Source organism: Lasioglossum baleicum, chromosome 16, assembly GCF_051020765.1.
Source record: "Lasioglossum baleicum chromosome 16, iyLasBale1, whole genome shotgun sequence".
Lineage (NCBI taxonomy): Eukaryota > Metazoa > Arthropoda > Insecta > Hymenoptera > Halictidae > Lasioglossum > Lasioglossum baleicum.
The window spans coordinates 1,206,376-1,230,052 of record NC_134944.1 but is presented as its reverse complement, the minus strand read 5'-3'; the positions used below and the strand labels follow the sequence as shown (position 1 = coordinate 1,230,052).

Here is a 23,677-nt window from a genome sequence, read left to right as displayed (position 1 = left end):
GCTTACTTCTCTCCGAGACGCATCCTGGCGACTGCTGGGTGTCCGTGGCAGCGCGTCGTGCTGCTTAGGGGACAACGCAACTTCTACATCGGGTCGCAGGACACTCATCAGGAAGGTTCACGCGCGAAGAGGAAGATGCGCGCACAGAGAAACTCGATTATGAGATCCAAAACATGGGTGAGCTGCACAGGAAGAGGACAGGAGCTTGTGAGATTCAGCACGAAGGTGAGATGGGCACGTAGAAGAGCAGAAGCCTCCAAGATCAGAAGAAGGAAGAGGACAGAGAAGCTTGCGAGACCTAAAAAACGTTGGTGAGCTGGATAGAGAGAGGACAGAAGCCTGCGAGATCTAACAGAAAAGTGAGGTGGGCACGTGAAAGAGCAGAAGACTGCGAGATCCAACGCGTAGATGTGCTGCACAGGAAGAGGACAGAAGAAGCTTGCGAGATCCAAAACACAGGTGAGCTGGATAGAAAGAGGACAGAGTAAGCTTGCGAGATCCAAAACACAGGTGAGCTGGATAGAAAAGAGGACAGAAGCCACCTTCCAACACGAAGGTGGGCTGGACACGTGAGAAGAGCAGAAGCCTCCAAGATCCAACACGTTAATGAGCTGTACAGGAAGAGGACAGCTGGATAGAAAGAGGACAGAAGCCTGCGAGATCCAACACGAAGGTGAGCTTTGGACACGTGAAAGAGCAGAAGCTTGCACGATCCAGCACGTAGATGAGCTGCACAGGAAGAGGAATATCTGCGAGACTTAACAACACGTTGGTGCGCCGCACAGGAAGAGGACACAGCCGCGTGGACACGTAAAGGAGCCGGCGGCGCGGCTTTTGTCGACGTCACCACTTATCCTGGAGCAGCAGCTCGCATAGTGACGCAGCCGTCACCCGGTTGTCGCGAACCCAAACTCGACTACTCGCTCAATCCACTCCCCCCTATCATCGTCGTTTCCTCTATCCTCTGGACTCTCTGCTAGATCCACAGAACCTCCCTCCTCCTCTCGCGCTGTACATATATGTACTATTGTGTATGTATATATCGTCCCCTACCGCTTCCACTACACACGCCGATCCTCTCGGCCCTGCTCGGCTCCGCTCGTTTCTATCCGCGGCTTCCAGGTTCTAGTGTCGAACAACCGCGTGGGGATCTAGTTCTCGCTCACATGGATACGGAGGAAGAGGCGACGACGAAACTCTTTCTTCCCGTTCGACGGACGATCAGAACAGACTGTGAATCACTCATAAGTGTTCACCGACTCCTATCAAAACCTAGCTGATCTGGTCTGTTCTGGATTGGCGGAGTCGTTGCGTCCTTCGCGTTCATGGTCTACAGTCTACGCGCTCTACACTCTACACTGTAGACTCTACGGTCAGGTTAGGTTTCGTTCGCATGGATCTCGTGAAGACTCGTCTTAATGTCCTGTTGTTAGGCTACCTGTGCTGCGTTTCCCGTTCATTGGACACCATCGGAAGAGACTACTGAACCTCGCAGACAGCCATTCGCCGAATCACAAGAGTTTTCACTAACTCCTATCAAAACCTAGCTAATCTGGTCTGTTCTGGGTTGGCGGAGTCGTTGCGTCCTTCGTTCATGGTCTACAGTCTACGCTCTACACTCTACACTTTAGACTCTACGGTCAGGTTAGGTCTCGTTCGCATGGATCTCGTGACGACTCGTCTTAATGTCCTGTTGTTAGGCTACCTGTGCTGCTTTTCCCGTTCAATGGACACCATCGGAAGAGACTACTGAACCTCACAGACAGCCATTCGCTGAATTACAGCAATTCACACTGACTCCTATCAAAACCTAGCTAATCTGGCCTGATCTAGGTAGAGTCGTTGCTTCCTCTTTATTCATGGTTCACAGTGTAGACTCTACGGACAGGTTAGGTCTCGTTCACGTGGATCTTCGCGTTGCCAGGCGATAGTGTTCATCGACGGGAGAACCTAGCTGGTCTAGGATGGCAGAGTCACTGCTTCCTCGTTCATAATGTACACTGTAGACTTTACAAGGCAGGTTAGGTCTCGTTCACGTGGATCTTCGTGTTGCTAGGCGGTAGTGTTCATCGACAGGAGAATCTAACTGGTCTGGGATGGCAGAGTCGTTGTCGGGTCGCAGACAGGAAACGCGAGGCACCGCGGTGCTGTTCCGCAACGAAAGCGAAGAGGTTGAGAGACAGAGAAACAGCCACGGTGTTTCGTTTCGCCGCGGAACAGAAGCGACACGGCCGAGGTATTGGTTGTGGGTCGAGGCTCGCATATGCGGGACCTGTACCCGCGTGTAATATAGGTTAGTGGGCCAGGGCGATCATGGCAAGACGGACATGCGCGGCGTTGCGCGCACCCGTGGCCCGCCTATACACTATACACCTCTGTTTCTGCCTTCTAGGACTTTATCGCGGCGAATGGAACGCCGAACTTCTGCCGACTGACTTCTCCATGATTCTTGTTCAGATTGCTGGCGCTTATGGTGATATTCTACCACCAGTCGCTATTTTGCAACGCTACGAAGCGGGTATTATTTCGAGGAAAGTCGATTTCAACATTTAAGTACGATCTTGTGATAAATTCAATTTTATAGGGAATTCATTTGAGAATTACATCGAGGGAAAGCTTAAATTCATTTAATAGTTAAGAGGAGTTCTTATAATAGATTCAATATTATAGAAAATTCACTTGAGAAGCAAATCGGGGGAGATTTCAAGTTTAAATTGATTTAATAGTTAAGACGAGTTCTTACGATAAATTCAATGAAATGTTTGATTTTTAAAATCGTGTGCACACTTTGAAATAAATCGTTTACCATTTGAAATGCTATTTAAAATTGATATTCACGATTGAAATTGAACATAAAGACAAAATACAAATATTCTCAATATTGAAAAGTGGGATTTTTAAATTTGTTATTGGATCGCAATGTAAAGACAAAACGCAAATATTCTCGATATTAAAAAGTGGGATTTTTAAATTTGTTATTGGCTCGCGCAACGAGAATGGCGATCCGAGCACAATTGAATTCGTTTGAGAGGTTCGAAGGTACCGGTTGTTCCTCGCTCTGGGAAACGTAATTGCGCGCGCAATTACACTCGCATACAGCGTAATCGACAACGCATAATCACATACATACATATACTTTCATCTTCCCCGTTCGTTTTATTCGCTACTATGTATGTATATATATACATATATATAATTCCCGGCTTTTCCTTTCTCCGGCGGGGAGAGCTCGACGATTGCGGTGGTTATTCGAGCGTCGCGCCATGATGGAGCCTATTTACCTACCTCGCAACCGTTCGACATTAGGAAATTGTACATTTTCCTTATCTAGCACCGCAGATTACCATCTCGGCAATCAGATTCAACTTCGTCAGACGGTGCAACCGGCCGTGATTGAGTTATACAGAATTCGAGGATCCTACTGCGAGAAACAATATTACAGATTTCCTTTCCTTTCGTTTGAAATTCTTCCCTTACCCTTGCTTTCTTGCCGCACGCGCTCGAGAACTATACGGGCCGCTATTCCACATTCACAGAGACGAAAGTGACACTTCCGAGACGAACTGAACAGCGAATTATTATTTTAACGTTGACACTGTCCCCGGCGATAATTGTTTCAACGAACAAATCGTTGTTAATGTTCATAGTAAATGATTTATTTGAAAGTGTGCGCACGATTTTAAAAATCAAATATTTGACCCATTAATTTTCGAGATTAGCATTTACATACTGAGAATACTTGTATTTTGTCTTGATTTTCAATTTCAGTATTAAACATCAATTTGAAATACATTCCTCGAAAGAATTAAGGGATCACCTCTGCGAACCCGAAAAATTGCTCCCACTTTACGTGATCATAACTCCGTCAAAAATTGCCGTATCAATATCGTTAAACAATGGTTTGAAAGCCTGAAGCCTCTAGTTTCAAATGCTCTGTTTCAAATTGTTGCCATGTTGGTTTTTTACAAAGTTATAGCGCGATAAAGACAACATTGACGGTTAACAAAAATTTTGCGCAACTTTGGAACATCACACGGGGAGCAACAAATTTTTGTTGATAAATCTCGTTAATATCATTTGGAAGGGCTATCTTTCCTGTGTAAATTGTGTGGTTGTTGAATATTGTGCGATTTTTTTTATTCGCGTTATTCAACATCGAAGTAAATATGGGCTTTTTAACTTTAACTGGCTCCGGAAAGCGAAAAAATTATCGTAGAATCTCGTGCAAAAATGCAATAGAAAGAGCGTTTCTTTCTCTTCAAGGCACTCGTTTTGTTTTTTCAATTTCATTAACATTTCGATGTACCAGATGTTTCTGAAAATATGCTTAGAAAATGCACAATAAAGTAGTAAATGATTTATTTTAAAATGTGTATAGAACTTCAAAAATCAAATACATATCTGATCCAGGTAATTTTGAAAATAGTATATTCTGTTTTAAGAATGCTAAGGATATTTGTATTTTATCTTTATTTTCAATTTCAATTTTAAATAGTAAATGTTTTATTTTAAAATTTGTGGTCGACTCTAAAAATCAAATATCTGACACAGTAATTTTTTAGAAGAGTATTATAGGTAATTATTAAGCTGCGGATGTTTTATGCGAAGAAATTAGTTGGGTGAATAATACAGGGTGCCTCAAGGAGGCCATCTAAATATCTCCTTTATTTTTAATGGCACATAAAACTATTTATGGCATAATTTAAATAGTATCGAAGGAGGAATATCATAGAAGAACAATTATTATTTGTCCGGCTATTTTTTCATAGTTTCTTCAAGGACATCGTTATTTTTTATCGGGAAAACTTTCTTTTTTATTCCATCTTGTTAATGACTTAAGCATATCCAAATATATTTAAATAAAATATAAATTTTATAATTAAAATATCAGTTTTCTCGATAAAAAAATAACGATGACCTTCAAAAAACTACGAAAAAATAACCGGACAAAGGAAATTGTTCTTCTACGATATTCCTCCTTCGATACCATTTAAATTATGCCATAATTTACTTTTACACTTCCATAGTTTCATTATCTAGCTAAAGATATTGTAATATTTTTTTTACCGCGACAGAATCATTAAGGGACGAAATATCAATTTTAATTTCACTCCTGCCGCTCGCAATCAATGCAGGACAATATTTATTTTATTACGTATTTTCATTATCTAGCTAAAGATATTGCAATATTTTTTTTTACCGCGACAAAATCATTAAGGGACGAAATATCAATTTTAATTTCACTCCTGCCGCTCGCAATCAATGCAGGACAATATTTATTTTATATCGTATTTTCATTATCTAGCCAGGACGTGTCGCTAGTCAGCTTAATTTTGTTTGTCCGTCCAGATGTACGCTCGCTTATAATCGAACAACAACGCAGAAAGAGAAGTGGCCGTATCAGAGAGAGAGCATGCTTCACCGAGCATGTTTCATCGACGCGAAATTTTATCCGCTCGGTAGAAATACATAGTTTGATTGCCACGCGAAACTCTGCGGTTTCATCACACACTGGCAAATAACGTTTCTTCTTTATATTCCTTTTTTTTTTACTCTCCGCCCTCTCTTTATCTTCTCCTCTTGTTCCCCTCCCACCGCCCCCCTCTCTCTCACCGTTTTGTTGCTTCGATCTTGCGTTACACACGCGTCACGATCGGATTTCACTTTTAGATAATACCGAAGAAATGGCTGACGGGACGCGTATCAAATATTTTATCCGTTTCGTCATCGTACAACGCGCGTCGCAGTTAATTTCTCTTTTGTTTTCAGTATCAACGGCTCTCTCCCTCGCGCGACGTATGAAATTTTCCGTTACCGACAATGAGTAACAAACACGTTCTCCTAAATGTGCACATGTAAATACAAGCTTCGTATTTTTTTGTTAAACTTGTTGATTAGTTACTTTCATTCGATGGTCTCGATTACGGAGTTTAACGACAATTAAAGGAGTTTGCAAATACTGTTTCCAATCTATTAACTGTATTAAGAAGGAAAATCAATTTCCCATTTCACTGTAGTGGAATTCGATAAGAAAACCGTCCATAATAATGATTAGACTGCGGATTTTTAGACTGCAAAAAATGCTGGAATGCAAAATTCGTTAGAATTTAATAACGATTTTTATTTCGTTCCAGGTCTACAATCTTTTATTTTATTTCATTTGATTCCACTTTCTTAAAACTTGCCTACAAAAATTGAAGACTCCATAAACATCCGCTATTTAATTATGATTTCCTAATTGTGTTGAACTTGGACTTCCATATTCAACATAATTCCGAAATAAAATTCCCCGTTGGTGTTCTAATAAAGACGATCAACAGACACAAATTCCATTTTATTCCACTTTCATTAAAACTTGCCTACAAAAATTGAAAACTCCATAAACATCCGCTATTTAATCATGATTTCCTAATTGCGTCGATGCAGCATTCCATATTCAACATGATTCAGAAATAAAATTCCCCATAGGTGTTCTAACAAAGACGATCAGCAGACACAAATTCCATTTTATTCCACTTTCATTAAAACTTTCCCACAAAAATTGAAAATTGCATAAACATCCCTTATCTAATAATAATCTACTAATTGTGTTGAATGTGTAGTCTTCCATATTCAACATAGAGTGGAATGGGGTAAGTCCGTCTACGGGGCAAGTCCGTTAATTGGTTAATTTTATTATAATATGAACGAAATTTCTCTAGCTTGTATTTATTAATGTAGTATAGGTTATTATGAACTATTGTACATAGATGTCACCCAAGAATAAAGGTGTTTTCCTCGCTTAAATCAACCAATGCAAAACAATCACATGCGAAGTACACGTACAACTTTGAGGTTACCCTGAACGTGCAATAGTTCACAAGTTATCAATATATTCTGTGTTGTTATTTCAGGTAAGTACAACAAATATTGATGTAGGTTTACATTAAATAAACCGTTTTTATTGTATTTTTTAAAATTTATTGAGAAAAACACTAAGATGCACTAGCCCCGTAAATATTTCTACACGGGGCAAGTCCGTACTATCACGGTGGGGTAAGTGCGTACTGTATGGATAACTATAAAACTAAACAATATAATTTAATACAATATAAAGCATTTTGTAGCAGGCTTGATAATAATTCTTTTCTTGCCCCGTAGCACTTGAAACAAGGTTCGAAAGCACATTTTTAAACTTTGCTTTAATTATCACTGTATCACCTTTCATACTTCAGCATAAAAGTACATGTTTGTTTAAAAATGGAAAACTATAAAACTAAACAATATAATTTAATACAATAATAAGCATTTTATAGCAGGCTTGTTAATCATTCTTTTCTTTCCCATTTTCGGGGCAATATCCTATCAAAATGATAATTTTCAAGCAAAATTAGAATCCTGCATAATACTAATTCATCAGTATTAACTGTGGCAAGAGTTTGACACCGAGAACTTCAAGTTTTTACATACCAGACCGGGAATACATCAGTTTAAAGTCCAACTTTGCAAAAACTATAGGGCGGACTTATCCCACTCCACCTGAATTCACAAATAAAATTCGCAATGGCGTTCCAACATAAACGGAATTTCATTTTATAATAACGATCTTCTAATTGTGTCGAACGTAGACTTTCATATCCAAACCTAACCAACGGACTCGAGGTTGCGTAATTAGCCAACCACTATGAATACACGTGCATGTAAAATACCAGTAGCTCGCTAACAAAACAACGAATAAATTATTGCCACATTTAATAACGGCTGATTGTGCAATAATAATGTGCATAAACCTGCACTGCGCTTATTATTTCCTTGAAAGAAAAAACGAAACCGAGGCAGAAGTAGATAAAAAATGGGCATGGTCGAGATTAGTGTAACGAAGGGACCCGCAGACGCTGTTGCGTTTGTTGCCTAAGCGTGCAAACAATCCTAAAAACAAAGTGGACGGTCGTTAAAAGCGATTTAACGCGTTACGACGTTTCTTAATCGCAAATTTATTTCGTTCGGTGTCCACAAACACATAGATACACATATACAGAGAGAAGGCGAGGGCACATATACAGAGAGAGAGAGAGAGAGAGAGAGAGAGAGAGAACATAAGCACACATAATACCTCTGTCTAGCGGGAGAAAGAAAGGAAAAAAGTGGAGCGCGTTAAAAATCCGAGCCGTGGCCGCTTAACCGGCGTAAAGAGTGAAAGGTTAAGCACGGGGGAGCTTCGGGCCGAGCCGGGCCGGGCCAGTGGTTAAATGCATTTCCTGCGAGATCGAGTCAAGTTATACACCGCGGCGGTGTGCGAGCCTCTTCAATTTTGAAAGTGAATCCACAGTCGCGAGTGAAAGCCCGCCACAGGCAAACGAGACACGCTGGCCAAATTTAACAACAACAAGAACAAGTTGTGTGCACTCCACGTGAAGGGCCCCTCGAAACAGTATAACTTTTGTCTAAATCTAAAACATTTCTTTCTGTCTCGAAAAATGTAAAAGTTATTCAGGTGGATTGTCATCGTACAATAGATACACATCTAATCAAAATAAAACAATAGAATCAAGCTGGATTACCATTTTGTCGTGTACAATGAATTATGAAATAATTAGAAAAAATATCAGAAATTGTCTGCATATAGGAATAATTTTTTAACGAATTTTAGTGGACATTTCTTTCTATCTCGAAAAATGTAGAAGTTATTCAGGTGGATTGTCATCGTACAATAGATACACATCTAATAAAAATAAAACAATAGAATCAAGCTGGAGGTTTGCGCTCTTTAGTTGCCATTTTGTTGTGTACAATGAACTATAAAATTGTTAGAAAAAATATCAGAAATTGTCAGTACATAGGAATAATTTTTCAGTGAATTTTAGTGGAAATTTCATGGAGATGTTTCTTACGATTTAGTTAGACATAGTAAAACGTCACCGTACAAATTTCTCGATCCAGTGTGCGTCCCGGTGGCGTTCTGTTGTCATGATGACGTAACTTTGCGTCTTTGCGTCACGTTTGCCGGGGGTAACGAGGGTGTAGGTGGTGGCAGGAGAGGAGGGGAGTGGTGTAGGCGTAGCGAACGCCAGCATCGTGGTTCTAGGGCAGGGATGCGTTACGTAATGATCGTCAAGATCCGCGCCGCGTATCGATCGGTCGTTTTTCGCGCGCGCCACGCCAAAGCCACACCAAAACCACGCCAGAACGAACGATACGATATGTGACCGTCTAAGGCAAGGACTGAGTCGCTGACGTTTTTCTACATTTTCTCGGAAACCGTTGGTTTTACGGAAAAAAGCAATACGACATAAAAGACGCGGCATATTCAGATCTACAGTTTTCGTCTAACATATTTTCCGATGCGGCCACTAGTTTCGAAGATTATCGAGAAAAACGATTTTTATAGGCATTAAATTAATCATTTTAATGATTTAATTTCTCAATTTTCTCGGAAACCGTTCGATTTACGAGGACAAGTAATGCGACGTAATAGACGCAACCTGTCCGGATCTACAGGTTTCGTTTAACACATTTTTCGACCTGGTGAATAGTTTCGAAGATATTCGAGAAAAACCATTTTATAAATTGGTTAGATGTTTAAATCCGTTTGAAACGTTTTTCTCAATTTTCTCCGGACTCCGTTTCTGTTACAAGAAAAATAAAGAGGACATAACAGTCGCAGCTCATCCAGATCTACAGTTATCGTCTAACATATTTCTTGACACGGTCAATAGTTTCGGAGATATCCGAAAAAACGATTTTATTCGTATTAAATGAATTATGGTCGAGATAAGCGATACGTCGCTGACGTTTTTCTCAATTTTCTCGAAAACCGCTTGTTCTACGATAAAATTTAACAGGACATAAAAGACGCAGCCTATCCTAGTGCACAATTTTCATTGAACATATTTTTCGACGCGGTAAATAATTTATAAAATATTCGACAAAAACGATTTTTATGAGCTTCAAATGACTAATTTTAATCTTTAATCAATGTGTGTGTGTGTGTGTGTGTGTGTGTGTGTGTGTGTGTGTGTGTGTGTGGCACGTTTTCTCATTATCCTATCGAGCGGTAACTTTGCACAGATGTTTATTGAATAATTTGGAACAACCCTTGGAGCCACTCTAAAATAACAACCACCCTAATCCATACATTATAAAAAGTTTATTACACTAGCACTACGCACGTAATCTGTTACGGTCTCTGGCCCGCAACACCTGGCCCGTTTCTTCGATTGGGCCAAAGTGGGCGCACGGGAGAAAGTATTTCTGCATTCTTGCGCGCGGGCGCAGCCCTTAACGTCTTGCTGGTAACGGGATTTAAAGAGCAACGGGTATCGCAGGGAAACGCTCGGAACCTTGAATCCTGAGGCAACGAAAGGAAGTCGCTCTTGATTGCGTGTGTCCTTGAACCAGCATACGAAAAACGCTTTTCAATCGCGCTGTTATCGAGACCGACGAACAATTTACATATCTCGAAGGTGGCACGAGGTTGCGTCATCGCGCGTCGAACATATCGCCGACAGATTTTTATATTCTTTTACCCTATTTTTCCTGCTTAGTGACACGCGAAAATTCTGAAAAAACTGTAATAGATGTCAAATATCCAGACACATGTACTGTAATTAATTCAGATTTTTAAGTGGAACGGCCTGGCTATGAAAAATCGAAATCCTCGAGATTTTGACGGTCAAAATGTTGCGTACAACTTTAACCCTACGTCTCGACTATTTTCCCCGTTTAGTGATACGCGAAAATTCTGAAAAAACTGTAATAGATGTCAAATATCCAGACACATGTACTGTAATTAATTCAGATTTTTAAGTGGAACGGCCTGGCTGTGAAAAATCGAAATCCTCGGAAGAATCCTAATATATATATAACCTGAAATGCTGAATAAATAATCCTATTTATAAAATATGTATAAAATAATATATGCAGCAGTTTTGGAGAACAGTACTCCATTGTTAATTTCAATTCCATTGTACGTGATCTGCGGACATTTATGAATTTGTGGATGAGGAATATTTCGAAAAAATACTAGAATATAAAATTCGACAGAATTTAGTAAGACTTTCATTTGTTTTGGATCTAGAAAGGCTGTGCCCATTAAAAACTGGTTTTTAGTTCGTACGATTTACTCAAAATTTGTTTATAAAAATGGAAAATTGTATAAACATCCACAGTGTAATGATCACGGAGATTCCTATCGAAAACTGGAGGAACGGAGGAAAATTGACATCAAACGGTTTCGCGTTTGACGAGTAGCGAGGTACGGATCGATACCGGAGGACTGAAAGAGGGGAGGTTTCCCTCCTCCTTGCCGGTTACCGAGAAGACCGCAGAGTTTCGAGGGAACGAGAAGGCTGCGTGCTGTTGCGGGGAAGAGAAACAAAAAGAAAATGGAAGAAGGAGGGGCAAGAGCCATGGGGAAAGAGGAGAAAGAAAGAAAGAAAGAAGAAGCACGGCTGCGAGGGGGAGAGAAATTGCGACGAAGATGAGGAGACAAACAAGACAGAAAGAGAGAGAAGCAAGACAGACAGACAGAGAAGCAAGAGAGAGAGAGAGAGAGAGGCCCACCGTAGTTCTCCGAACCTCGACCGCTCCTTCCGACGCGACGTTAAAATTAAAACCCGGTCGGTTGCGTTGGACCGAACGATCCATAGATCCCCAAAAGGATCCATCTTGGTAGCAGGAGGCCGCCGATCTAGCGGATCGTTCGGATTTCAGCAATATGAAGCCAGAAATATTGAAATATTGAAGTTAATATCCCCACTGACAAAGGAAGGACCCCAAGTGTCCGACTTCATTTTAATAATTTTTTGTGAGACGATGGTATACGGATCCCTAATGATGCCTGAAAAATATTAGGCGTAGTTACTCAATAGTTTTAAAGATATAAACAATTGAACTTTTAAGTTTTCGAAGGTCCATTAGCTGTGTAACCAGGTTGCGTGAAATTCAATTGTTTATATCTTTGAAACTATTGAATAACTACACCTAATATTTCGCATACATAATTAGGGATCCGTATACCATTATCTCACAAAAAATTATCAAGATCGAAGTCGGACACTTGGGGTCCTGCCCTTGTAAGACAACTCATTGAACTAAAGTTCTGTTTACATATTCTGCGAATATATGTTTCACGCACGACACAGAGTTTCTACGCTAGCATAATTTTAACACGAGAAATTAAAGATAGCAGAGACGCGTACTATCTTTTTGTCTGGGAGTGTAATTGTTAAACAAGATAACGAAGCATTACACAGAGAAACGGCATATTCCACAAGTTCTACTCACTTTTTCCTGTGAATTCACCGCTCTCCGGGTTGTCGTTTACCATCGGTTCGATGATACCCTGTATGTACATCAATGCGATGTATAATAATCTAGTACTTGTCCAACACGCATCGACAGATTTTCATTAAACCGAGAACGGTAGCAATACGGACGGTCAGGAAACGTGTGCTAATTCATAAAAGGCCAATAAAATTGTTTCCATTAATTATTTCGTTTATCAGAGTTAATCTGTCTATACGTGGTTACGCATTAAATATTAATGAAACAAGCGTAACGCAATTGAAAATGGAATGATGCACGCCCGGGCAATTGTACGATGATTATACGTCATCGACTTTCCGAGCTCCAATTGGCCGGGCGGAACTGGCATGATTATGGAGAGAGACATCAGTTGTAAAAGTTACCGATAATAATTTGTAAGAATAATTAAGCAGTTGATCCAAAATGTGTTCTATACGATAAACATCATTGATAAAATGATAGAATCCTCTAAAGGCTTTTTGTTGAGACAAAATCCTTACGAGTCATTTGAATTACATTAAATCGTCCTGCTTTTCCTTTTTTGCTGGTTTTGATAATATTGTACCAATCATCTGCTGAAAAATGTTTTGGATTTTTCTCGCATTTGACTCGATTATTGTAACGATTTACATTAGAGTACGGTGCTAATCAGAATGCCTTCTGAAATAAATGATTCGGCGACCAAAAAAAATCTTGTCGTTTAATGGTGTTAATCTGTATTATTTGGGAGATTTATTATAAATAAAAAAAGTTATTACTGAACCAAGTACACTTTGACACTTCAATTTAAAATATTTCAAAAAGTGTATTTCAAAAATATACTAGTATTATAGTAGAGTTGGGCGAAAATTTTATTCAAATAATATTTAAATATATTTAAATACAAATTTTTATTTTAATTAATATTTATTTTATTTAAATGATATTTAAATATATTGGAATAAAAATGTCTGCCCAACTCTGCTATAATACTAGTATACAAGAACCGTTCACAAGTTTTTTCCAAGTGGGTTTTAAACCCACTTTATTCGAAATTTTTATTTAAATAAAATTTTTGCCCAACTCTGTATGTATTACAGTAAGAATCTTAATTGGAACGCACACTGAATTCTTTTTCCGACAAGCGCCGACACGCATGGATGAAATATCTCATTTGCTTCCCTCGAACTCTTAATTAAAATGTCGCCGGGTACACGTAAAATTCTCGAGTAGATTCACCCCGTCCCGGCATTAAGACGAGAACCTTTCGACACGGTTTGGAAGTCGTTCAATTATGAATCACGCGCTCAGAATCCAGGATTCTCTATATATCCGACACTCGTCTTCATTAAAACCTTAAGACGCCGTCAATTAAGCATTAACTTGCAAATTAATTCAACACTAAAATGTTTATTAAATGATTTTTAATCAAAAATATTTTATTTTCGAAATTCTGTATCTCATTTGAAATACTACATACTTTCTTTAAGCCTTAAGCTACAGAGTGCTGTTTAAAGCTTCCGAAAGGTGTGGACAGCAATTTGCGACTGCTGATCGCTCGTCCTACCCTAAAGGGTTGTACACAGCGAGACAATTTCGCTCCGCGCGCATCTTAAAACACTTTGCCTACCGAAAGCCTATTAATATAGGATTCTCAATAATTGTGCTGTACCAATCTTAACCCCTCTAACCCGTCATGAAGGGATTCTAACAAAGTGTAACAAATACGAATGTCACACGTCTCTTTTTAGATGAAATAAAATTTAACTCGTTTGTAATTAATATTCAAGCATTGAAATAAATGTAACCATAGAAAAAATATGAACTTTCCCTTCTACGACATTTCTGTGGATAAAGACGTTTTTTAATCACTGTAACTTTAAAGAAAATGCGGCAAGGGGTTAAATGAATACTAGATGACGTTATTGAGAGCGAAAATTGCTGTCATTGTTGAGGGTTCCTTTAAAAATACATTGATTTAGATACAATCTAGATATTTTAATAAAATAGAAATATTTAATATTTAATATTAGAAGATTTTTCAGAATTATGCAATAATCACCGGCGATGTGTTAAACTGTGAACATCTCGCGGCGTAGTGGTTCAAACGAAACAATTACCTTTAGTTTACCTCGAGGAAGAGAAGGGTAGGGAGTGGGGGGGGGGCGAAAGTTGGGAAAGGCGAGAGAGGAAGCTGTGTGCAAGAGGATCAGTTGGTTGAGGGGTGTGTATCGAGGGGATGGGGAGCGGCACATATCGACCAGACTGCGAACCAGCACCAGTTGTGGACGGGGGTCAAGGTCGCCGAATGTTCCACGCCTGCCTCCGTCATCCGACAACGACGCCAGCGTCGGCGTTCGCGGCGCCACGTATGTCAGCGTCTCTCTCTCTTTTCCTTTCCCTCCACCTTCTCTGACAACTCGCACTGTACCTTGTTATTATTATACAGTCGGGGACACTCTTAAAAATCGCATAACTTTTTACATACCACGTTTTTATTAGCTCGCTTTCTTGTCTGTCTGTCTGTTTGTTCGGTACAAATGTTGCAATTGATTCTAAACTAACTTCCCGATGAGCTAGAGACTTGTTTCAAGTTGGTTCAATGGACTTGAATTTTTTTAAGATTCTCGACCGACTACATATGTAGTTTGCCAGAGAACGGGTAAACAATTTTCTTTTAGATTGTAATTGGTAGGAATCATACAAAATTTTAAAAATGTTTTTTCAACTTTGTTCGTAGCTCATCGCAACGTTAACCAATTTCGATGAAATGTTCAGTACGCATATAAATTACCAAAAAGTGCAAAACGTATTTTTTAAATTAGCGTTACAGGCTCGGATAAGAAAGTTGACGAAACATCATTACACAAAAGGTTTTGTTTACTCATTCTCTAGCAAACTGGCCGCGATCTAGCATCTTAAAAATATTCTAGTCCTTTGGATTTTAAAGACTGCCCCCTTAATATTGTCCCCGACTGTATATTAGTAATAATAAAAGGCGAGTAGCATTCTCTGGTGTCTGAGGGACTTTAATTCGACGGGATATTACATACTACGAAAGGCATCCGGGGTATCAGTTTATCCGTCGCAGCAGTCTGGGGAGTCGGTAAACATTTTTCATTTCCATGCTAGTGCAACAGCGGCGCGGCGGTATGCCGTTGCACCAGCAGTTGAGTGTATCAGCGAAAGCTGCCGTGTTGACTATACTTTCGGAGCGAAGGATACCACTAATTAAATTCCTGGACGGCGGCGCCTTTAGGAACGTGCGTGTACGTTCTTTCCAACGTCTTTTAACGTCCCGAGGAGGTTAATCAAAAAACTAATCACTCCTTAACAATTCTCGGCTGCTGTTCAGTTTAGGGAACCACGAATTTTGCACTTTTTTTACTCAGTCCTGTAGATTTCGGCGAGAAGATGCCGAAAATCCACGCTTCGACGTTAGGAATCCACTGGTTCAAAAATTACAGCTATTTAAAACATTTTTAGTTTAGCGAACCAGAAATTTTTGCCTTTTTCTTGCGCAATCCCGTAGATTTCGGCGAGAAGATGCCGAAAATCCCAGTTTCGATGTTAGGAATCCACTGCTTCAAAAGTTACGAATGTTCAAAAGTTTAAACGCTCGTAACTTCTGAACTGCTGATCTCCCAGGATTGAAACTTAGATTTTCGGCATTGTCTCGGCAAAATCTACAGGATCGCGCAAGAAAGAGGCTAAAATTTCTGATTCCTCAAGGTGCAGTGCTAAAAGACGAGGTAAAGTTGCTAAAGAAATGAGGTGTCACGCGAGAACTAAATTAAACTGGTTCGGAAGTTATACTCGTGTGAAGTCGAGCGATTTCAAGTATGTTTTACAGATTTTACAGGAAAGGGCGCCGCCATATTGGTGTTCGCCATAAAATACACTTTCCAAGAAACGCGTACAAGTGAATGAGTCATAATGATTAATTTAACGATTAATTTTGTTTATTCTCCGATTCGCTGCTCTGTACGGTCCTTAATGCGAACTGCGAGAGACTGTATCGACGGTATAGTGATTCGGCGGAGCGACTATCGGCGCGAACCTTGACCCACAATGTCCGCGTGGATGCGTCAGTTTTGTTCGTGATGGACCTGCTCTCCGATAAAACTATTCTCCAACTTAGGGTTATCTGTTGACGACGCGAATTTATCTCCGGCGACTATGTCCGCCTTAAAAAGACGCCTCGCCGACTGTTTTCACATTATATTATGTTGTATCAACGCGCGCGGCAGCGCGCGCACCAAGTTCCCCTCCCGCCACCTCTAAGCTGCCGAGTAGTTATTCTCGTACGATAGTTTTGCGCTTTTTAGCCATATTGCCACCGCCGCTGCCGATCTCCCCGGTAACCTAGGTCAACCAAAATTTTTATTTGAGCTAGATATAATATCAACTAACTCTCATGTAAAAAGCAACTTTCTACCTAGCCTGGAACCTGAGATAAAAATACCCCAAAAACGCATAATTCTTGGAATATATATAGGAGGCTGATGATGATGATGATGATGATGATGATGATGATGATGATGATCATGTTAATTCTAACCCACTTCCAGACAAGCTAGAAACTTGAAATTTTGGAATCAGGTTTCTTTTATATCCAAACCAACAGGAAAAATCGAAAATCCCGAAAAAAAATTTTTTTTTTCGAAAAACCCGAAAAAAAAATTTTTTTTTCTTAAAATCAAAATACCACCTACGTCATGTGGTTGGGCATACCGTATATGCTTTGGGTTAAAGCCTTCCGAAAATTTCGTTATTTTTGCGATAGGACGCACCGTTCCTGAGATACAGCCATTTTTTAATTTTCAATTTTTTTTCTTTTTTTCGAAAAATCAGAAGACCACATACGTCATGTGGTTGGCCATACCGTATATGCTCCGCGTAATGTCTGTCGAAAATTTCGTTATTTTTGCGGTAGAACGCACCGTTCCCGAGATACAGCCATTTTTTAATTTTCATTTTTTTTTTTTTTTTTGAAAAACCAAAAGATCACATACGTCATGTGGTTGGGCATACCCCACACGCCCCGCGTATGGTCTCTCGAAAATTTCGTTATTTTTGCGATAGGACGCACCGTTCCCGAGATACAGCCACGTGCGTGTTTTAAGTGAGATGCATCATGCTATTTTCTGCAAATTAACTTCCGTCTATGAATCCTCCGAATATCTGGTCATTTCTTACAAAAATAACATGATATCCAAACCAAAACACTTCGTGTAAAGGTTGACCAAGTTCCCCGGCCCATCCACTTCAGTGATATGAAGGATGGACCAAGTTCCTCTCGCCTATCAAAGTTGTGATACGATGGATGGACCAAGTTCCTCTCGCCTATAAGGGCTGTGATATCGGGAAGGACCAATTCCCAGAGGCCAATGATTGTTGTATTCAAACTTTACAACCTACGGAACTTGGCGTCTGCGCTGGCAATAGTATTTTGAATTGCAAGAGAAAAATTTATATCCGGATTCCCAACTGCTCAAGCAAAAATCTTACGAATTTTTTTAAATCTGCCGTTGCTGCGTCTCCTGCAGTATCGTCTCCTTCTGCACCGTATCCGGATATAAATTTTTCTCATGCAAGTCAGAGTAGTAGTGCCAGCGCAGACGCCAAGTTCCGTAGGTTGTAAAGTTTGAATACAACAATCATTGGCCTCTGGGAATTGGTCCTTCCCGATATCACAGCCCTTATAGGCGAGAGGAACTTGGTCCATCCATCGTATCACAACTTTGATAGGCGAGAGGAACTTGGTCCATCCTTCATATCACTGAAGTGGATGGGCCGGGGAACTTGGTCAACCTTTACACGAAGTGTTTTGGTTTGGATTATGTTTATTAGGGTGGTTTCTAATTCACTCTTGTCAAAATTTCATTTACAAGCGCCCCGGACTTGTTCCAAATAATTCTAAGAAATGTATTTATTTAGTTATACATGTGCCGTAAATCATGTTTGGTTTCTATAGCATACATTAGTATAACACTTTACAAATAAGTGTTTCCTAGTCGAATATTCGAGCAGATCGGACCTTTTCCTTTTATTTTGCAAACAAGATCAATCGGGGGTGGATCGGCGCCGCTTGGACCGATGCCACGAAACTTATAAAAATATCATCCTCGCGTCATGGACTCGTAAAAGAAAATCTGTGCAAAGTTTTAGCTCGATCGGATAACAGGAAAACGAGTCTCAAATTGATTAAACATTAAAATTATCAATTTATGTTATATCTCCTAAACTATTAACCGCGTTGGAAAATATGTTAGACGAAATATGTAGATCTAAACAGACTGCATCTTTTATGTCGTATCAGTTTTCTTCGTAAAACGAACGGTTTTCGAGAAAATTGAGAAAAACGTCGGACCAAATCGATCACACATTAAAATGATTAATTTAAGGCTCATAAAAATCGTTTTTCTTGGATATCTTCGAAACTATTAGCCGCGTCGAAAAGTATGTCAAACGAAACCTGTGGATCTGGATTGACCATATGTTTTATGTCCTATCACTTTTTCTCGTAAAACTGACGGTTTCCGAGAAAATTGAGAAAAACGATGAACCAAAATCCAAATCGTAGCGCCACACGATCTATGTCCAAGCGCGGACCCAAGGCTTAGATCAGGACTTGAATTAAATAAATTAAATAATCAAGACTTGACTGCTTTATTTACATTTTTGCGATGAATTCGGGAATGTGTGATATGCGATATCAATGAAACGAAGAATAATAGACTTGGTGTGAACGTTACCGTTTCGTTTCGGTCCCGAAAAGTAATGGTAGCATGGTTGCGAATCGGAGAACAGCACGTTTTCTTACCTGCAACAAAAAAGAACGTGATTACTGTAAATTATGTCGCTCGATCCGATGGAGGGTAATAAATAACTTACTAGACAAAGGGCTTTAATTTTCCCTATTTAATGATACGCGCGAAAATTCTGAAAAAAATATAAAAGTCGTCGAACACCCAGACACATGTACTCTAATTAATTCAAATTTTTAAGTGGAATGTCCTGGCCGTAAAAAATCGAAATCCCAAAAATTTCAATATTAAATCGATGGTCATAATGTTGTGTAAAATTTCACCCTATTTTTCCTATTTAGTGATACACGAAAATTCTAAAAAAAATATAAAAGTCGTGGAACAACCAGACACGTGTACCCTAATTAATTCAGATTCTTAAGTGTAACGGCCTGGCCGTAAAAAATCGAAATCCTCGGAAAAATGCAGATTTTGTGTTTTGTTTCTCGGATAGTAAATTTGACACGGAGATAACGCGATTTAGGCAAACATTGATGTTTCTATTCGTACTGTGTAATCAGATTACATGTTACGTCTAATCAGAGATCACGTGTCGCCACGTGTCGGCGAGATACTTGCCAATTGGAACGGTTTTGTTCAGGATCATAAGGGGTGAGCATGCTAGTCAATGTGACTTGAGGATCAGCCAGAGCCGAATGATTTTATCGTTAATGAATAGATTATGGATGGTTACGTATCCCTCGGTGCTTACGTCGGAACACTTTCACAGAGGTCAACATTACAATAATGCATTGTCTACTTTTTTCCGAATTCAATTTGTCTGTTATTTGCACGTTCTTGTGCGGCTGGAGGGAGTTGTTACGAGATTATGCGAGTTTCTTCACGCGGAAAACTCTGAAATCGTTGCTGTTGTCAGCGGTGTGTGACACGGAATTGCGAGGTTGCCAATGTTGCAGCGACTCAAGGGCAGTTCCACAGCCTACTCTGGTACTCCCCGTGCTGAACAATGTGGCAACACCGCTGTGTATACAGATCGGGAGTCCTATTTTCAATAATGGGAGTCTTGTGTTTGGGATTATAATTAACGCTTTTTTCACAGAAATTTATGTTAAAATACACGATTCGTTGTTAATTATGCTTAAGCAATATGTAAATATTATAACTATGATAAGTAGAAGTGATATTAAAGCATACTAATATTTATATGTACATATGTATATTCTAAACTATTGACCGCGTCGAAAAATATGTTAGGCGAAAACTGTAGATCTGGGCATGCTGCGTCTTTTCTGTCCTATTAGTTTTCTTCGTAGAACAAACGGTTTTCAAAATAGCTGAGAGAAAACGTCGTACCAAAATCCAAAACGATGCACTACTAAAATAATGAATTGTTTTTCTACAATTCTTCTAAACTATTGACCGCGTCGGAAAATATGTTAGACGAAAACTATAGATCTGGACCGGCTGCGTCTTTTCTGTCCGATCAATTTTCTTCGTAGAACGAGCGTTGAAAAAAACGTCAGCGACGTATCGGATATCTCGCCCGGGTGTACCGCGATATACATATTGCGTAAAAAGAAATTCTCATTTTTTTCGGAAACCGTTCGTTTTACGGAAAAAAGTGATAGGGTAAAAAATTCGCAGCCTGCCCGGATCGATAGATTTCGTCTAACATACTTTTCGACATGGCTAATAGTTTCGAAGATATTCAAGAAAAACGATTTTTATTCCTTAAATTAATCATTTTAATGTTTGACCCATATGGTCCGACGTTTTCCTCAATTTCCTCGAAAACTGTTTGTTCTACGAAGAAAAGTGATAGGACATAAAAGACGCAGCCCTTCTAGATCTACAAATTTCGTCTAACATATTTTTCGACGCGGTTAATAGTTTCGAAGATATTCAAGAAAAACGATTTTGATGTTCCTTAAATTAATCATTTTAATGTTTGACCCATTTGGTCCGACGTTTTCCTCAATTTCCTCGAAAACTGTTTGTTTTATGAAGAAAAGTGATAGGACATAAACGACGCAGCCCTCCCAGATCTACAAATTTCGTCTAACATATTTTTCGACGTGGTTAATAGTTTAGAAGATACCGGGCTCGGGAAATATACTCGAAAGTACTGAAGTAACCAAGGCTACAGTGAGCCTGTTCGCGGCTCCAAATGAATTTGTATCGCTTTGTCCATGAGAACGGTACCTACCAATCTATATAAGTACAGATTAGACGCGACGCAAAGATTGAGATGTCGTTTTTTCTCTCCCGCTTCTCCTCGCTTTCCTCCAGAAGAATTACTAATTCACCGTGCATTATGCAACAAATGATTACGCGTACTAATGACGCGTTGTGCAAGTTTACGCATAATAAATATATGTATACTCGTACAAGATACGTAACGGTGTATTTTACACCGCGCTATTTTTGTCATGCGTTTAGAAAGACCTATCACAAACGTTACCACTCGAGATAACGAAAAGATATCGGCGAAGTTTCGAGAAAAACTTTCGAGAGCTAAAGTTCAAAGACACAAATGTTTTCATTCGATTTGTTGCCGCAAAAAATCGTTTCTCTCGAATATCTTTGAAACTATTCACCGTGGTGGAAAATATGTCGGATGAAATCTGTAGATCTGAATATGCTGCGTTTTTTATGTTCTATCACTTTTCTTCGTAGAACGAACTGTTTTCGAGAAAATCGAGGAAAACGTCTGCGACATGTCGGTTATATCTCGTCCGGCCGACCCACGAGATATATTTCGTAAAGGAAATTCCCAATTTTCTCGAAAACCGTCTGTTTTACGAAGAAAAGTGATACGACATAAAAGACGCGGCTCATCCAGATCCACAGGTTTCGTCTGACATATTTTTCGAGGCGGCTAATAATTTAGGAGATATTCGAGGAAAACGATTTTATCAGCATTTAATTAATTATTTCAATGTTTCATTCATCTGATCCGTCGTTTTTCGCAATTTTCTCGGAAACCGTTCGACTTACGAAAGAAAGTGATAGGACAGAAAAGACGCAGCCCGTCCAGATCTACAGGTTTTGTTTAACGCATTTTTTGACGCGGTTAATAGTTTAGGAGATATTCGACAAAAACTGAATTGGACGGGCACTAAGTAGCTAACTAGATAGGTAGCTAAGATAGGTAGGTAGATAGAGAAGCAAGCAAGCAAGCAAACAAACAAGCAGGCTGGCCAGGTAGCCGGCCGGCTCCGCGGCTGGGAATTGGCAACGTCGCATCGCGCACCGGAGGATCTATATCGCCGAGCTGGCGCTACGCACCGCACAGCGGCCACGTTTCGGTTAGGTTCGGCTCGTCTCGGTCCCTGGTCGCGCTCAACATCGACCACGTGACTCTAGCTACATGGTACCCGCTCCTCAGTATGTATACACATTGGACCGATATATGTATCGCCTGCCTTTCACACTCCCTTCAATATTTCGCAGAGGATCTTGGTCGCCTATCGTTCTCTGTGAATGCACTTGTCATTTCATAAAAGAAAGTCAACCTAATCTTTCATTGTCACTAATGGACTGCGGATTTTATGCATTTATGAAAGAGATGGGTACATGTAGTTTATAACAGTGGACATGTTAAAAATATTTAAGGACGTCAATGTATCAGTTTCGGCTTAATAGTATAATTAAAAGAAGAATACAATTTTTATTTGGCTCCTGTGCCTTGCAATCAATGCAAACATTTTTTATTTTATAACACAAAGATCCGCAGTCTAGTTATTAACGATCTCTTCCGTCCATTCTCTCCGCGACTAGGGGGGCGTTAATGGACGACGCAGATTTAATTACTGAGGCTCGTTCGCGCAGAACGTTAACGTCTCGCGATGGATACGTAAACCAGTCGGCCGATGATGAATCAGTTATAAAGGCGACCCCGCACGCGCGCGACAGTACGCACGCCCACACCGCAACGCTGCAAGCCGAGTTTCTATTTGGCTGCATGTGGTTCGCACGCGACTCTCACCTTCGTCTCAATTTCTCCCGTTCAGCTCGACAAAAAGTTACGAAAAAATTCGTGAACATTCTACAAGGGGAAACGAGCAACAGTGAATTATTTCAGAATTTTCGGCTGCAGCGTCGATTTTGAAAAAAAATCCGGAACATAAACTTGCGATAGAATCCCCAACCTCCCTAGTTCAGTTGGACGACACGAATTATGCTTTATTTCTTCCGTTTTGCTCGACAAACAATTACGAAAAAATTCATGAACGTTCTACTTAATAGCATACATACATGACAGTGAATTATTTCAGAATTTACGTTGCGAAATCAATTTTTTTTTAAATCTGAAAGTCTAAAATTGAGTATTTACTTGACATCGGCCCTCTATACGTTCGGCAAACTTCAGAAAACGTAGCACAAGGTTGTTTTTCGATAGGCGTACTGCGCGTCTCATTTAATACCAAAGAGAATTGATACGTAGGAGACACGCGAGAGAGGTTAGCGGCCGTGTCATTTATCCTTCGTCCGTTTAGCTTGAAAGCGAGTCAAGGAATTCACTCCGGAGAGGCTGTTATTTTCGAATGTACTGTTCCACGTAACCGTGCCGAGAGTCTCCAAGCTCTTATTTGCGAGCTAATAAAACATATCGTCGGTAGGAAGATACGAGGCTACGTAAA

At 39.8% G+C, this 23,677-nt stretch overlaps 1 protein-coding gene across 11 annotated transcripts in view; it reads right to left on the bottom strand.

Annotated features, from left to right (window-relative positions):
* Positions 1-23,677, bottom strand: part of LOC143217170 (uncharacterized) — a 62,923-nt gene that overhangs the window by 35,036 nt on the left and 4,210 nt on the right. For 7 of the 11 annotated variants that reach the window (XM_076441046.1, XM_076441055.1, XM_076441058.1 and 4 more), the window contains exon 3: positions 19,023-19,090. The exons of 1 other annotated variant lie outside the window; for it this stretch is intronic. In XM_076441046.1, the coding sequence (XP_076297161.1) occupies positions 19,023-19,057 (35 nt within the window). In that variant the 5' untranslated portion in view covers positions 19,058-19,090. Of the gene's footprint in view, positions 1-6; positions 4,782-12,264; positions 12,323-19,022; positions 19,091-23,677 lie in introns of those variants that run through there. 3 more of the 11 variants (XM_076441053.1, XM_076441052.1, XM_076441049.1) reach the window with 3 other exon arrangements.